The sequence below is a fragment of the Taudactylus pleione genome, unplaced genomic scaffold (assembly GCF_031769625.1).
Source record: "Taudactylus pleione unplaced genomic scaffold, aTauple2 ptg000333l, whole genome shotgun sequence".
NCBI lineage: Eukaryota > Metazoa > Chordata > Amphibia > Anura > Myobatrachidae > Taudactylus > Taudactylus pleione.
This window is the reverse complement of record NW_028284734.1, coordinates 2,254,092-2,270,514: the sequence shown is the minus strand read 5'-3', so window position 1 is coordinate 2,270,514 and position 16,423 is coordinate 2,254,092. Positions and strand designations below refer to the sequence as shown.

At 42.6% G+C, this 16,423-nt stretch overlaps 1 protein-coding gene across 5 annotated transcripts in view; it reads right to left on the bottom strand.

The window, feature by feature from the left end:
* Positions 1-16,114, bottom strand: part of POC5 (POC5 centriolar protein) — a 64,985-nt gene extending 48,871 nt beyond the window's left edge. For all 5 annotated transcript variants that reach the window (XM_088443685.1, XM_088443687.1, XM_088443689.1 and 2 more), the window contains exons 1-3: positions 16,048-16,114; positions 12,678-12,761; positions 627-771 (exon numbers count right to left, since the gene is read on the bottom strand). In XM_088443685.1, the coding sequence (XP_088299811.1) occupies positions 627-771; positions 12,678-12,761 (229 nt within the window). In that variant the 5' untranslated portion in view covers positions 16,048-16,114. The remainder of the gene's footprint in view (positions 1-626; positions 772-12,677; positions 12,762-16,047) is intronic.
* Between the last annotated feature and the right edge of the window lie 309 nt (positions 16,115-16,423).

Below are 16,423 nucleotides of genomic sequence, written 5' to 3'. Positions count from 1 at the left end.
CGCGCACTGTTGAATCAGGCTCAGAAGGTATAAAAAGTAATATGCATAGAAAAACAGATTTATATAGTCATATCAAGAGCTGAAACCTACAACATTGTGGTTATGACAATGGTGTCAAAACCTGTGCAGTTCCTCTTTTCTGCCTGGGGTGTTGCTCTCTTCTCTGGTGCTTCTAGCACACTCAGCTAATGCATCAAACTGCTGAGATAGACCAGAGTGTGCTAGAAGCACCAGAGCAGAGAGCAACATTCCAGGCATGAAAGATAAACTGCACAGGTTGTGACAGGTGCAGGGTGCTAGAATGAACACTTGATATACCACCAGTCACATCCACCTCAACTTGGATCTGTATCATTTTAATTTCAAACGCATATTGACCAGCCAGCGTATAAGCAGAAAGTACTTATCTGTTTGAAAACACAGTTGTTATAAGCCTGGAAATATATTAGAGTATTCAAATAGTTTCTCCTGCTACCCAGAACACACACACACAAAAAAATATATGAATATATATTATAAAAAAAGGACTCAAATATGAACATGTATATTTCGAGGATGCTGAAGAACACCTAAGAAGCAGTGTATTTATGTAGCTGTTCACTCGGGGATTTGATGCCTGTCATTACCTGGAGTTGGCTCCCGCGCTGCTTCCTGGGGACTTGGAAACCTGTCACTTGTGGTTTGTTCAGCAGTCAGTTGATACTCCCTGAGAAGATGAGGCCCAAACTTTGGAGTTACCACAGCATAACGGAGGAGCTCATCATATTCATCCTGTCACAAAAGAGCCGGAATAATAGGACCTGCTTAACCGTGTAATGAAACCAGGAGACGGATGTCATTTCCAGGACGGGGGGTGCGGCTGTAACATGGGTTCTCCCTTCTTTTCAAGAACATGTTCACATTGAAAGCATACATTATACAAGAAAGCTCATGCACAATCTCACAAGATGCACAGATGACAGATTGTGGCCAAGGATAAAAAACATACATGACAGGTAGATCACAATGCTGCCTCACAGCAGTTTATATACTGCTTAATTCATTTCAATAAGTTCCTCTAAAAGATTTGAGCAATGTTTAATTAATGTTCTGAAAATGCAAACATGGCCTCATTTATTTTGGCTACATAAATACACAGCTTATGTAACGTCTATTACTATATTTACAAAAACCAACACCAACAATAGAATTAAACTGCATTGCATGGAGAACTGCATTATCTGACACTTTCACCGAAGTCACTACTATGGTGCACACACACTATTTCATATGACAGGCGGTTGGTAGTATAACTGATCATTGGGGTCTACTTAGTAGAGAAGCAGTGCATTTCCATTATTATGCAACATCTTTTGTTGCCAGCACATATAAAAAGGACAGTACCACACCGATGACTCAGAAGTAAAATATATACAAGGCAGTATGTACTACTTACCTGTCACGTACCGCAGCATACATTGCTCCCTCTTATAAAACATCTTTACATTTAAAGTAATTTCACTTGGAGAAATTGTGAAAGGCACAGAAATAGACAAATCTCAGGTGCACAGCTCCAAATTATTGATAATATATAAATGCAATACAATTTTGCAATCAATAGAGGTTTTTAGCATAATCATGGTCAAGGTTATGGGCCTACCCACCATATCCAGGTAACCTCTTTAGGGTAGGTCACTATCATACTAGGGTTCAAATACAGAGCGCAGGACCCCCCCCCCCCAAACTGGCCCAGCTAAGCTGCCCCCAGGGCACCGCCATAGTAAGAAAAGTGCAGTGTAGAAGAGATAGTTAAGAGCAGCCAAATTGTGAAAGGCGACAGACACACACATGGAGGATAGAATGGATAAGGAGGACACAGGCTGTAGGCCTAGTTTTGGCACCTATACAGTGCATCTCTCAGACTGGCAATACGTATTAATTTTTGTCATGGCAGCCATGAGACAACTTCTCTTATTATCAACTTTTGGCAGAAAGATAATATAGGCTTTACAGACGGCCTCTTTCTTTACACTTGTAAATGTGGCTCCAAGCTGCTTATGTGCCAGAGAAAATAAAAAAATACAGACATTCTTCACTTAACGTCCGAGTTCCGTTCCTACGACTAGGTCGTTAAACGAATTGGTCACTAAACGAGGAACCAGGAGATAATAATTTTTATGTATTCTGAATAAAGAAAAGGTCTAAAGGAAACTCAAACTTGATACTATAACTGTTTTACTTTGCCTAACTTTTACATACTGTACAGTACAATTAAAGTTATTAAAAAAAAAAAAAATCTTCAGAATAACATTTTAGTCATTGTACTATGGGTTCCAGCTGGTCAGAGTGCTGGTCTTAAGTCCGAACGGTTGTTAAACGAGTAGGTTGTTAAGTGAGGAATGTACTGGTGCAGCCAATGTCTACGCCACATGAACGCCTCTGTGCTACACAGGGAGGTCAGGCATCATAGGGAGTACACTATGCTGTCCCTCCTTCCTCTGCATGGTATGGCCTAAGGGCTCCTGCAGTAAACCTAAGTAGGGAAAGTGGGAGGGGCTGATGGGCACACGTGAAGGGCGGCCGATGGGCACACGTGAAGGGCGGCCGATGGGCACACGTGAAGGGCGGCCGATGGGCACACGTGAAGGGCGGCCGATGGGCACACGTGAAGGGCGGCCGATGGGCACACGTGAAGGGCGGCCGATGGGCACACGTGAAGGGCGGCCGATGGGCACACGTGAAGGGCGGCCGATGGGCACACGTGAAGGGCGGCCGATGGGCACACGTGAAGGGCGGCCGATGGGCACACGTGAAGGGCGGCCGATGGGCACACGTGAAGGGCGGCCGATGGGCACACGTGAAGGGCGGCCGATGGGCACACGTGAAGGGCGGCCGATGGGCTCACGAAGGAGTCAGACAGCCGGGGACAGGTCTGAGGAGAATGCCTTTATTTTAGATGTAGTTAAAGTGCCTAATTCAGAGTTGAAAGGAAATAGAGCTTACAGTCAGGTCCATAAATATTGGGACATTGACAGAATTTTCAGATTTTGGCCTCTTTTCACCACCACAATGGTTTTGAAATGAAACAAACAAGATGTGCTTTAACTGCAGACTTTCAGATTTAATTTGAGGGTAATTACATCCAAATCGGGTGAACAGTGTAGGAATTACAACGGTTTCTATATGTACCTCCCACTTTTTAAGGGGCCAAAAGTAATGGGACTATCAACTCAAAAGCTATTTCATGGACAGGTGTGGGCTATTCCCTCGTTATTTCATTATCAATTAAGCAGGTAAAAGGTCTGGAGTTGATTCTAGGTGTGACATTTGCATTTGGAATCAGTTGCTGTCAACTCCAATATGAGATCCAAAGAGCTGTCACTATCAGTGAAGCAAGCCACCATTAGGCTGAAAAATCAAAACAAACCCATCAGAGAGATAGCAAAAACATTAGGTGTGGCCAAATCAACTGTTTGGAACATTCTTAAAAAGAAAGAATGCATCGGAGAGCTCAGCAACACCAAAAGACCCGGAAGACCACGGAAAACAACTGTGGTGGATGACAAAAGAATTATTTCCCTGGTGAAGAAAAACCCCTTCACAACAGTTGGCCAAATCAAGAACACTCTCCAGGAGGTAGATGTATATGTGTCAAAGTCAACAATCAAGAGAAGACTTCACAAAAGTGAATATAGAGGGTTCACCACAAGATGCAAACCATTGGTGAGCCACAAAAACAGGAAGACCAGATTAGTTTGCCAAACTACATCTAAAAAAGCCATTACAGTTCTGGAACAACATCCTATGGACAGATGAGACAAAGATCAACTTGTACCAGAGTGATGGGAAGAGAAGAAAAGGAACTGCTCATGATCCAAAACATACCACCACATCAGTGAAGAATGGTGGTGGTAGTGTCATGGCGTGGGCATGTATGGCTGCCAATGGAACTGGTTCCCTTGTATTTATTGATGATGTGACTGCTGACAAAAGCAGCAGAATGAATTCTGAAGTGTTTCGGGCAATATTATATGCTCATATTCAGTCAAATGCTTCAGAACTCATTGGACGGCGCTTCACAGTGCAGATGGACAATGACCCGAAGCATACTGCAAAAGCAACCAAAGAGTTTTTTAAGGCTAAAAAGTGGAATGTTATGCAATGGCCAAGTCAATCCCCTGACCTGAATCCGATTGAGCATGCATTTCACTTGATGAAGACAAAACTGAAGGGAAAATGCCCCAAGAACAAGCAGGAACTGAAGACATTTGCAGTAGAGGCCTGGCAGAGCATCACCAGGGATGAAACCCAGCGTCTGGTGATGTCTATGCGTTCCAGACTTCAGGCTGTAATTGCCTGCAAAGGATTTGCAACAAAGTATTAAAAAGTGAAAGTTAGATTTAGGATTGTTTAATTTGTCCCATTACTTTTGGCCCCTTAAAACGTGGGAGGCGCATATAGAAACCGTTGTAATTCCTACACCATTCACCTGATTTGGATGTAATTACCCTCAAATTAAATCTGAAATTCTGCAGTTAAATCACATCTTGTTTGTTTCATTTCAAAGCCATTGTGGTGGTGAATAGAGGCCAAAATATGAAAATTCTGTCAATGTCCCAATATTTATGGACCTGACTGTATGTGCTTCCCTACAGCATGCACTGAGATAAATGTGTATATTAATCCGCATGCAAGGCGATGCACCCGTCCCCTATTTGAATACTTTGTTTCCTATTAGTCGTCGTCAGCTGTCTGTACTTGCAGCTACTGTCCCCTGTACTAGGAGCAAAATATACACCTGAAAACCGGCAAAATTATGCTTACGTCCAGTCTGAATTGCCTGCAACTCCATCTAAATGCCCTTATTAAACATTGCTCACTTGAAAACGTCCCATTATACCTCTTCAATCATAAGTGTAGGTGCGTTCAAAATACATAAAGTACACAGAGTCCTGGAGCATTAACAGTGCGAACAGAAATACAATATGCCCTGCCAACAGGCGCGCGTTCATCAGTCCCAAAGCGTTGTAAGGAGACACCGAGCTCAAAGGCGGACAAAATTCTAATTTGTATAGGTCATAACATCACTTAGATTAATAATAATAACAACAATAAAAAGACTAGGTAAAAAAAGGAAGATGAAAACTAAAATAAATTTGCTTCACAATTAGAAGCAAAGTTAGAATTTGTTTTAGTTGACCTAGCAAGCATAAATTTTAATTTTTTTGTCATGTTTGCAATCCTGTAACATGAACACAGTGTATCACTGAGGGCTAAAATTTTAAATATGACAGTTACTTTATGCCATCTACCATCCTACCAAATTTCACGAAAATCTGAGATAGTCGGGTTGAAAGTTACTATTTTTGTGATGATTTGGCATGGAACGACCCAAAAGGTTTTTCATAAAATTCTACAGAAAGTACCGTTTCTGCATAGTTTAATATCCAGCTATGTAACAACAGCCTAATGCAGGAGATTTCACAGAAGTATCCTCCAAAAGGCTCCCTACAGCTGCAGACCCCATTATAATCAGTAGGGCCATGGTCTCACCCCTATGCACCAAACTCCGAAAATCATAGATAAATAAAGTAATAGAGAGCTCAATTGTGAAGAAAGGGCCTGATTCAGAGCCGTTCGCTATTTGCGGTCGTTCGTTCAAAAACAAGGGGTGGCTATTCAAATGATCCGTTCGCAAATTGCAGTCTGTTCACACCTCTAAGTCTGAACGAGCGAGCAAAACATAAGCTCGTTTATTTTTTAAAAACGCCCCCTGGCCGCTCGCACCATACGTCATGTCCGCTATTTATTAGATTAATCGAGTACATCGACCAGCGTATGAACTGCTCGCTATTCTTGTGGTTGGTTTTTGCTACCACAATCTTGGGAGCAGTTCTGGCTATAAAATAACCCAGTGACGTGGTCAATGACGCTGCTGTATTAATTATGCACACCCATAAAACGCCCGTTTTGACCTTTAAGCACGCCTGCGTTCTGATCTCCACTCCCCGTTTTCAAGCACCTTCCCCTGTTACCACCCACATACGCCTCATTCTGTCACTCAAAATAGCAGGCATTCGCTATATTGCGAGCACATGAATTTCGGCCGCACTGACTGGTTCGCGCATGCGTATAACGATCCGTACGCATGCGCAGATGTGCGAACATCGCTCGGAACGAGCGTACTGCCGCTAGCGAGTGGCTCTGAATGAGGGCCAATATCTGCAATGCACTATAAGGTTCAAACAGCCTTAGTAGATGTTGCTACCAACACTGGATCATTAAACCTCAAGAAATTGTAGAGTGAGAGAGATTGAAATGAACATCTACCCATTGATAGTATGAGAGCAGGAGTCTGGTCAGAGGCAGACAGCAGTCCATTCTGTAATTGTGACTGCAGCTGTTAAATACACACTGAGCAGGTGAAAAGGTATGGGAAATGTCTGGAGACAGTGCAGAACCTCTGGTACACCCCTCCGAATGAATAATCATGCACTTGGAGGGGTTTAACTAGCATAATTTGGCCAAAAAAGACATATGTTTTCAGGTGAATTTCTCTAAAAAGTTAAATGGGTTAGTAGGACAGGTACGGAGAGGTATAAGTGATGTGGGACAGGTACGGGGAGGTGTAAATGATGTGGGACAGGTACAGGGAGGTGTAAGTGATGTGGGACAGGTACAGGGAGGTGTAAGTGATGTGGGACAGGTACAGGGAGGTGTAAGTGATGTGGGACAGGTACGGGGAGGTGTAAGTGATGTGGGACAGGTACGGGGAGGTGTAAGTGATGTGGGACAGGTACGGGGAGGTGTAAGTGATGTGGGACAGGTACGGGGAGGTGTAAGTGATGTGGGACAGGTACGGGGAGGTGTAAATAATGTGGTACAGGTACGGGGAGGTGTAAATAATGTGGGACTGGGACGGGGAGGTGTAAGTGATGTGGGACAGGTACAGGGAGGTGTAAGTGATGTGGGACAGGTACAGGGAGGTGTAAGTGATGTGGGACAGGTACAGGGAGGTGTAAGTGATGTGGGACAGGTACAGGGAGGTGTAAGTGATGTGGGACAGGTACAGGGAGGTGTAAGTGATGTGGGACTGGGACAGGGAGGTGTAAGTGATGTGGGACAGGTACGTGCAGGTGTAAATGATGTGGGACAGGTACGGGGAGGTATAAATGATGTAGGACAGGTACGGGGAGGTGTAAATGATGTAGGACAGGTACGGGGAGGTGTAAATAATGTGGGACAGGTATGTGGAGGTGTAAATTATGTAGGACAGGTACGGTGAGGTGTAAATGATGTAGGACAGGTACGGGTAGGTGTAAATGATGTGGGACAGTAACGGGTAGGTGTAAGTGATGTGGGACAAGTACGTGGAGGTGTTGTATTGATGGGATAGATGTTATAGAACTTGAAGATGAGAGCTAAAAGTGTATTTAAAAATTTACAAACTTGTACAAAAACACTGAAATCTACTATACAGATATTTTTCTGTACCCCTAGATGCTGGAAAGACTTTAATATGCTGAAAAACATTTGTTTGCTATAATTTTTCCACCATTAATAAAAAAATCACTAATTTGACTCCTTTTAAAACCCTCCAGTACTTTCCTTATTGCCACTAACAGCCTTCTATAAGGTCCTGCTATCGCAGTTGTTATTTTTTGGGGGTCCAGGATGGTTTCCGCACTTTTTCATGCACGTCTCCCAGGTCACATTTTGTAGAAGAGTCGCTGACCTTTGCAGCAACTACTGTGACCTAGTATCTCTAATTGGATCTCGCATTTCTCAGGTGCGCGCATTTGTGCAATGTATGTGAGGTTCATGAAACAAACTCCCTTTCGCAAACTCTCACCTAATTGGATTGAGCCCCGACAGTTTAATATAAAGATTTAAAGAGTCTGCACAATAAAGTAAGAAATATTCTAGACAAATGAGAGGCAATAGATGCTGCTGGATTCAGTCAAATTAAATGTGCTCAGATTGTTGAGAATCATGCACATCTACAGATAAGCATCATGAAAGTGGGTTCTTCTTTCAAAAGGTGTATAAGAGCATCAAGTTTGAAAGTGGAGGACATAAGAGGAATATAAAGACTAAATCATGGTAGACACCAAAGAGCCAGCCTAGTTAATATGGTTACGCCCCCTCCCCCATACAATCTGACTTCCTGCCTCCAAATTAGTAAAGTTATTATTGTAGTCATTACAGTGGTTAATATAAGACTAGAAGAAGCTGGTTAATAGTAACAAAGGGGAAGATGTATTAACGTGGCACTTACCATGCCGCTATAACTCTTGCAATAACATCGATACGTTTTAGCATCTCTAACCCCGGAGTGGGGGAGAGAAAACGACGCTCTGCAGCGATCTCTGCAAGTCCTGCAGCACTTCAGCCTAGTCTTGTACCCTGGCCGGCCCCACTGTGCATGTGCGAGAGCTGGCAAACATTGTGGGGTCTGCTGATACTATTTTTTAGTAACATCTGAATTATTTTAAAAATCGTTAGATGTTTTTCGATGTTATGTTTCATACATCGGGCAGTACAACCAAAGGAATCTATCTACAGTGGGAGTGATAACCCTAAATAACTGCACACATACTATGCAATGATAAATGGTGGCAGTAGATACACCTGGTGTGTTGGAAGGAATATTCACCAGAAACGTATTTGCCATCAGCAACCATACATTGAGAGACTATCAGTTGCCAATCATATCTGCCACTGGTACATCTGTTCTGCAGATCCAGGATTAGCCATATGGAGAACCAATACAATTACATTCCGGCAAGTCCCATGTGGCCCTTGATCAAGTGGCATCGGCTTGCCTCCAGGCAGAGCATGCACCACACCCATGGGAATGAACACCCCATAACAGTGTTTAGCTCATGTCATAAGGAGATCAGACACATACTATTGGCAAGAACATTGTGGCTCCCATGTGTCTGTATTCACTTACTATCAGGCTATAGGCTTTTATTATGCCAAACCAAGCTCCTTCTACTAAGGACGCCATTATATATATATATATATATATATATATATATATATATATATATATAATGCATACCAGCTTACTTAACCTGTTGCACATTCAGTATGTGAATATCTGTTTTCCAAGCATTATATTAGTCATTACAAAGTTTAACAGCATATTAATTTTATTAATTAATATTAATTAAGAAATGTTATCAATGAAGAAGCTTTATTCACATATATGCATCATGGGTATACTGTACATACAGAGGTGGAAGTCACCGGCTGCCGAACAGTTCGTTTCAACTGTTGCTAGTTTTCTTCAGAGGCTCTGAAGAAAACTGGCAACATCTGAAACAGACCTTTGGGCATCCGGTGAATACCACCTCTGTGTGTATACCCATGATGCATATATGTGAATAAAGCTTCTTCATTGATTCAAGTGAGTGCTGGTTCTGTCTTATCTATTTGGATTGAGTGAGTGTCTCAATGGATCACGTTTGAACCCTGCACCATGCGGTTTTCAGTAGTATTGAGTGATGCCTCATACCCCATGTACTAATATATCTATATAAAACTTTGTAACCTTTCTGGCTGCTCAACTTTTCAACATGGTATTATTGCTGAACGTACACTAACTGCAGTGATGTGCTGTTCCTACAAGCTCAGCAGGTCTTCTACACCGGTACCAGCAGGGGCGTACAGACATGATTACATCAGGTAAGCTTCCCCTCCCTCTCCCCACTCTCCCCTCACTCCACAAAGGCCAGGAGGCAGGGCAGGTGGGTGGAAATTTATGTGCTGCTCCCTGCACCTGGCATGTCGCCCTACACGCCAGTGTACTGTGCGTAATGGTCAGGCTGACGCTGACTACCAGCAATATTGCCACTCTTGGTGCACCATAGGCTTATTTATAATGGGTGCAGGGTGTGCAATGCACATGAGCCCTTGGGTCCAGGAGAGTCCCACGTCACACACTCTGTACTCAGAATTCCTACCTGCTACCAGCAACTGGGTCCTCCCTCCTCTAAGAGGAGCTGTCTTCCCAGTGACATTTTTGGAAAGATGGCGTTGCGCAATGAAAAGCGACCTTGTGCACAAGCGCCATCTTCTTGAATATCACTGGGAAAATGGCACACATGTAGGTGGCTGGACCCACTTGCCAGGCAGGATGTGGAGGGTGGTGGCACAGGTGTCTAAATGTAAGTTTTTGTATTCATATATATACACACTATATCTGCAACAGATCTTTTTGCATTTTTTGGCCTGACAGGGCACCATTTACAGAACATTGTGTTACACTGTCATAAGCCTCTTACTTTAAATATTAGAAATGATTAATTTTAGTGAGCAAGGTATGTCTATGGCTGCATTTACAATTGGAAAAGGTCGTTTTCCGCTTTATATACAAACATACTCTCCAGCAGGATTAGCACTAACTGAATTACGTTGCAATATAACTTCAGACACATTTACATGAAGGATTTACTAAGTACAATTGTGCACTATACATAGATTAAAAGCATTACATTTGTTGCAGTTTTCATTGACAATGTTTATTCATTCAAGTCTATTTGACATTAGTAGATATTATTCAGGAAAGTTTGTATTAAAAGTTATTTGGCCAATAAACTTTTCGGGATACAGCCGGCATCTCGGTGTGTGGGATGCCGATGGTCTCAATACCGGTCCCGAAATCCCAACAGGTCGGGATCCCGGCACCAGTATGCAGACTGCCGGCATCCCGAAGGTAAGTATAGGGATGCTAGGGGAAGGTTAGGGTGCGGGGTTAGGCACTAGGGGGAGGGTTAAGGGTTAGGCACCAGGGAGGGAGACGTTAGGTTTAAGCACCGGGAAGGGGGTGTTAGGTTTAGGGTGCAGGGAGGGGGGTTAGGCACCAGGGAGGGGTTAGGAAAACACTCACCTGTCTTCCCTATGGGTGTCGGGATTCTGGCTGTTGGGATGCCGCTGTCTAAAAGGCGTTTTAGAGATGTGTGTTCTTAGCATTCCCGCTAGGATGGATCCATCCACAGTGACCACGGTGCTTGGGGGCTGCCCGGCATGTCCGTAAGTGCCGGGCACACCCCCAAGAGTGACGGAAAGGTGAAGCGTCATAAAGACACACCCCCTTTTCAGGTACACGCGCTGAAGTGCCCTTGCTCTAGGTCCAGCGCCCTGCCTGCCTCCGAACCTAGAGTGAACACTACGTTCTCATAGAAAAAGGTTGCACAGTTGTTTTTTTCCTACTGCAGTGCATATTTTAAATGACTATTAATTTTGATAGATTGCTGCTGTTATCATGGTATTTTTTTTTTTATTTTCCTTTATTACTTTTACTAGTAGTGTAATTGCTGCCTGTCTTATTATGCAGTATAGTGCTGCTTGGTTTTTCGTTGACATCACTTGCGCTGTTAATGACAGTAAAGTATTATCTATCTATTCTGACCAGCAGCATCCCGACAGCTGGGATTTCATACAATATAATTCATGAGGCTATCTTTTAATAGCATACATATTGATAGATCAATATAAAAATGAATAATTTGTGTTTATATGTGATATATGGCTCATAATGTGGCTTGGAGATTGTTATGACTTTTAATTAAAAGGCTATTTTATTATATTACTATTCATATGTTTATGGAGTACAAATTAAAAAATAGTTTTCTTATGTGAATGTGCACAGATTAGCAAATCTATCATCTGAATGTAATTATGGTGCCATTATAGGAATTAAATCTTTATGCTTTATAGTAAGAATTTGAATGGACCTGGGCTTTTTTCTTTTGACATATACAATATTAACTGCATCTAAGGTTTCCTCTGTTGAGTTTGTAACTGTGGTACTGTAACGAGTTTAGGTGGAGATTTATCAAAGCTTGAAGAGAAATCAAGTACCAACCTATCAGTATCTACCCATCATTTTTCAAACAGACTGCAAACTAACAGTTAGGAGCCAATTGTAATAATAATAAAATAATAAATAATAATCAAGTCATAAATACACAACAATCCAAGAAGGGGGTCAAAACTAAATTCAAAGCCCAAACAGGAACAAATCCGTAAGAGTGTTTCTTAATCAGCAGAGAAAAGATACGTCATAGCATACCATAAAGAAATGAACTGAGGGCAGAAAACAGAATAGTGGCTTTATTAGAACAAGCTCATTAGAAAAAGCAATATACACTATGCTGAGTGGCAGTATGATAAATGGAGACCTGGAGCTGTTTCACGCGGTCACGCAGCTTTCCTCAGGGCGAGGCACAATATTTAGTAACTGTAGTTTAGCAACTTCTCAGTGTCTGCAGCTAAACGTACATGAAACATAAAGTACTGTATGAAACGCATAACATCGCCCTAAAATATTTTCTTGACTCTCTCACTGACCTGCATGTGGCAGAACAAGATATAGGAAAGCAAAATCAATTAAAAGAGTTAATGTCCTTAAAACCGGTGCGGTTTCACTGTAATTATACTAATAGCGCCTATAAAGTTTTGCGTTTTTGCTTCTGTGTGGGAAAGAAATTGCTAATAAATATGTATTATTAGGAGTACTTTGTAGCTGCACACAATATGGGTTACTGATCCAGGTAACATGAGCCATGTGCTACAGTAGTCGCTTATTGCATAAAGCAGCTAGCTACAGAGTAGAATACGCTCTATAGAGCAAAAGCCTCAACTGGTGTCTATGATATGTTGATATGTTTGTGTTTTCTATGTATTACCTGGAAATCTGAAGACACTGAACTGCCATGGTCTGAATCTTTTGGTATGGCAGGGCTTCTACTGCGCTCTTCATCTGAAGACATCTGCACAAAAACATCACACCTCATAATACTATTTTAATATAGGAGAGAACACAAATCTTTTTCAATGCATCACTGCAAAGCAAATGGAAGAGCAAATAAACCACTAATGGATAAATAGGTTTCGTGCTGTGAAGACGGCAGGAGGTCTTCTTACGACTCAGGAATTGGGACAAACAGCAGCTTGGGGACCCGATTAAATGGATCTTGATGATTGCTGGGTTTGAACGCATAATCACCACCAAGGAAGTCACAGGAAGTTTGCGGGGGAGTAACAGACTCGGTCTTAGCTTCTTCATCCATGTGAGCAGTTTTTCACTCTGAGACCTTGTCAGACACTTTTTTTTTTGATTTTGTATTTGTTAACAACCGGTCTGAACGTAATAGAATACCTAATTTAACATAACTGGCTCTCTGACCAGGAAATATATTATAAATGAGAAAATAGAGAAATGTTATCCCAATGCCTCAGCAAACTCATAAGTGCTCACTAATGGTGCGTACACATGGTACGATTAAAATGGACGATATGAACGATAACGATATTGATCATATGGTTATCGTTCATATCGTGCACTTTTCGGTGCCCAACGACCTGCGATGACGTATGGACGATATCGATATCTTCCATCGACCGTGCATGCAGGCCAACCTGGTAGATATTGACCAGGTTACTATAGGGACAAGCAATCGTTGATCACGGATCACTATAGACGTTGGCGGTGTGCTAGATGATCGATATTGATCAACCAGCACACCTGGGAGATCGTACAACGATATCGTTATCGATCGTTCCATGTGTACACACCATAAGGTAAAAATAAAGTATCTTTTCCCTGCATGTGAAAATGACCAGATTTGTATCTTAATGCTTGCTGTACACTGTACTATGTAGACCACGATCTAACTGACGGGTACGAGGGGATAAACGATCACTGTGTGCCTTGTATGGGCACAATGTTAATTACTCTGCATGAACTTGGCAGAACAACGGTCGGGACGATCGAAAAAGTTTGAAAACCAAATTGAATGATCATGACCATTTTTATGCCGTTTTCAGCATTGAACAATTATTGTTCATGTATATAGACTGAATGATAATCATTCAGAACTGATGCATATTGGCGGATTGAAGCAATTGCTGTTCAGTGTATGGCCAGCTGAAGTAGATGAAGAATAGCATGGACCTATTCATACATGAGAAAGTGATGTAGGCATGTGACCAATTACATTAGCAATCTACAATCTCAACCTTTGCTGACAGAGGCTACAATAGTCTATTTTAAAACTGTATTGTATATAGGCATCATGCCTACAGTATCGAAGGTCGGATACACACTTGTACGACAGGCAATCATGCCAGTGGAGGGGGCAATTACCCTTCGCCCCGCTCCAAAGGAGATTGCCAGTACACACTTAAAGGATGGTGATCATTCCGTTGTTCATTAAATCTTTTATTAGTGCAGCACGGTCAATCACACTACATCACGTGACCCGAGGGAGCGCGCAGTCGGGCATACATTCACTGCACGATATGCCAGATTTATCATTCAGATTTCTCCAAATTGAACAGATAATGTGCAAATGTGTACCCACCCTAAGTTTTTTTTATCTTTTTCCCTCAAATAATTTCCAACTGCAACTGAACTTTATCATTCACAAATGCCACAACATCTAAAAGGTACCATACACGGTGCGATATAGCAGCCGATCCGATGCATTGGTACGATATCGTTGCCATATCGTACCATGTGTGGGCATGGCGTACATCGCACCTCCAGATCTTACTGCATGTTCACTTGATCTGGGGACGCGATGTACGAACTCATACAGCGCTATGCGTGTGGAGTAGGAGGTGCCGGTATATCGGGCAGTCGGCCACCCGATCGCTCCGTGTGTGGGGACCACCCGATATCGGCCATCAGATCGCAAGTCGCACAGCAAGGTGCATATCTTAAGCTTTCGGTACTTGTTAATTATACAGGGGACACTCTCTCGTAGGCGGATTCCAATCCTCCTGCTCTAACAGCCTTATTAAACCCAGCTCAATAGATCTAATCCTGGTTTCTACGCTGTCACAGGCAGACTCAACAATTCCAATCCTGGCTTTCAGGCTTCCACAGACTGCCAAGGTAATCCCCATCCCAGCTTTCAGTGAAGAATCTGTTATAGAGGAGATCTCTCTTTCCTCCAACCATCCAACTAGTTGGTTGGTTTTAAATAAAAATGTGGTAATATATGGGAGCAATGACAATCAGCCATTTGCTCCCAACAAACGTTACGTGCGAATGCCCTGCTGCTACCCAGTAACGTCCATTCAGCCGTCAGTAAAAAGTGACTTAAATGCGCATGACTCAGTCACTCATACCTGCTCTTAGAGGAGTGCACAGTATGCTTAAAAAAAAAAAAAATAGTGACATTTGTCTGCATTCTGACTTACGTGAGACTCAGGGGTATATTGACTAAAGGGAGAGTTTTTAGAAGTGTAGATGTTGCCCATAGCAATCAGAGTCTAGCTATTATCTTCTGGAAAGTGCTAGTTAAATGTTAAGTAGAATCTGACTGGTTGCTATGGGCAACATCTCAATTTCTAAAAACTCTCACTTTAGTAAATATACCCCTGAATCAGGCCCCACGTGTGAGTTGTCATTGAATAGAACCCCCCAAGATGACACTTCCGTTACCGTGTCCATTTGTTCCATATATCAATTTAAACAGGAACAATGAAGTGGATACGGTTTTCTTTGTAACGCAATAATAAAAATTAGTAAATTATTTACAGAGAGTCCATGAATAATACATGACACCAGACTGCAAGATGTCCATGAAGACAAAATACCTAAACACTGCAGTATAGGATTCCATATCACAGACGCATACTCTGAAATAACACTAAGCAGAGTACTGTAACCTAGTATACAGTAATAATACACTCACATAGGTGCAGAAAGAAAATATTTTGTGTGTGTGTGTGCACTGTGTAGCATCCGGAAATATACCACTAGATCAGGCCTGGCCAACCTGTGGCTCTCCAGCTGTTGTGAAACTACAAGTCCCAGCATGTCTTGCCACAGTTTTGCTATGAGGGAATGCTAAAACTCTGGCAAGGCATGCTGGGACTTGTAGTTCCACAACAGCTGGAGAGCCACAGGTTGCTGGGACTTACTGCTCCACAACAGTAGCAGCAGATGGCATATCCTGGATTGTACACAGGACATACTATGTATGATAGTTACAGAGACAAGTAAGACAACGTCTAGCAGGATGTGCTCGGCCACCATACACTTACCTTGCACTAAGTTCGCGGCGTTACTGTTGAATTGCTGAATGTGTAACGGCCGGATACTGGAGACCGGAAGTAACGGCTGCCATGGTAACAGAACACAGCTCCTGTCACCGGCGCCCAACAGCCTGGATAGAGCGCACCAATAGCAGCGCGTTCGGAATTGTCTCTCACACACAAGGAGGCCGTCGGTGATTGGCTACAAGAAGACACTGCTTAGGAGCCGTGCATTTGCAATATAACGCAATAAGGGGCTTGCTATACAGACTGTATCTCACACTCAACTGGCTGCAGCGCATCCATGCAGCACATACATTCCTCCTCAGTCAATCCACTGTGCTACAATGTGGACTGAGGAGGAATGTATGTGCTGCATGGATAC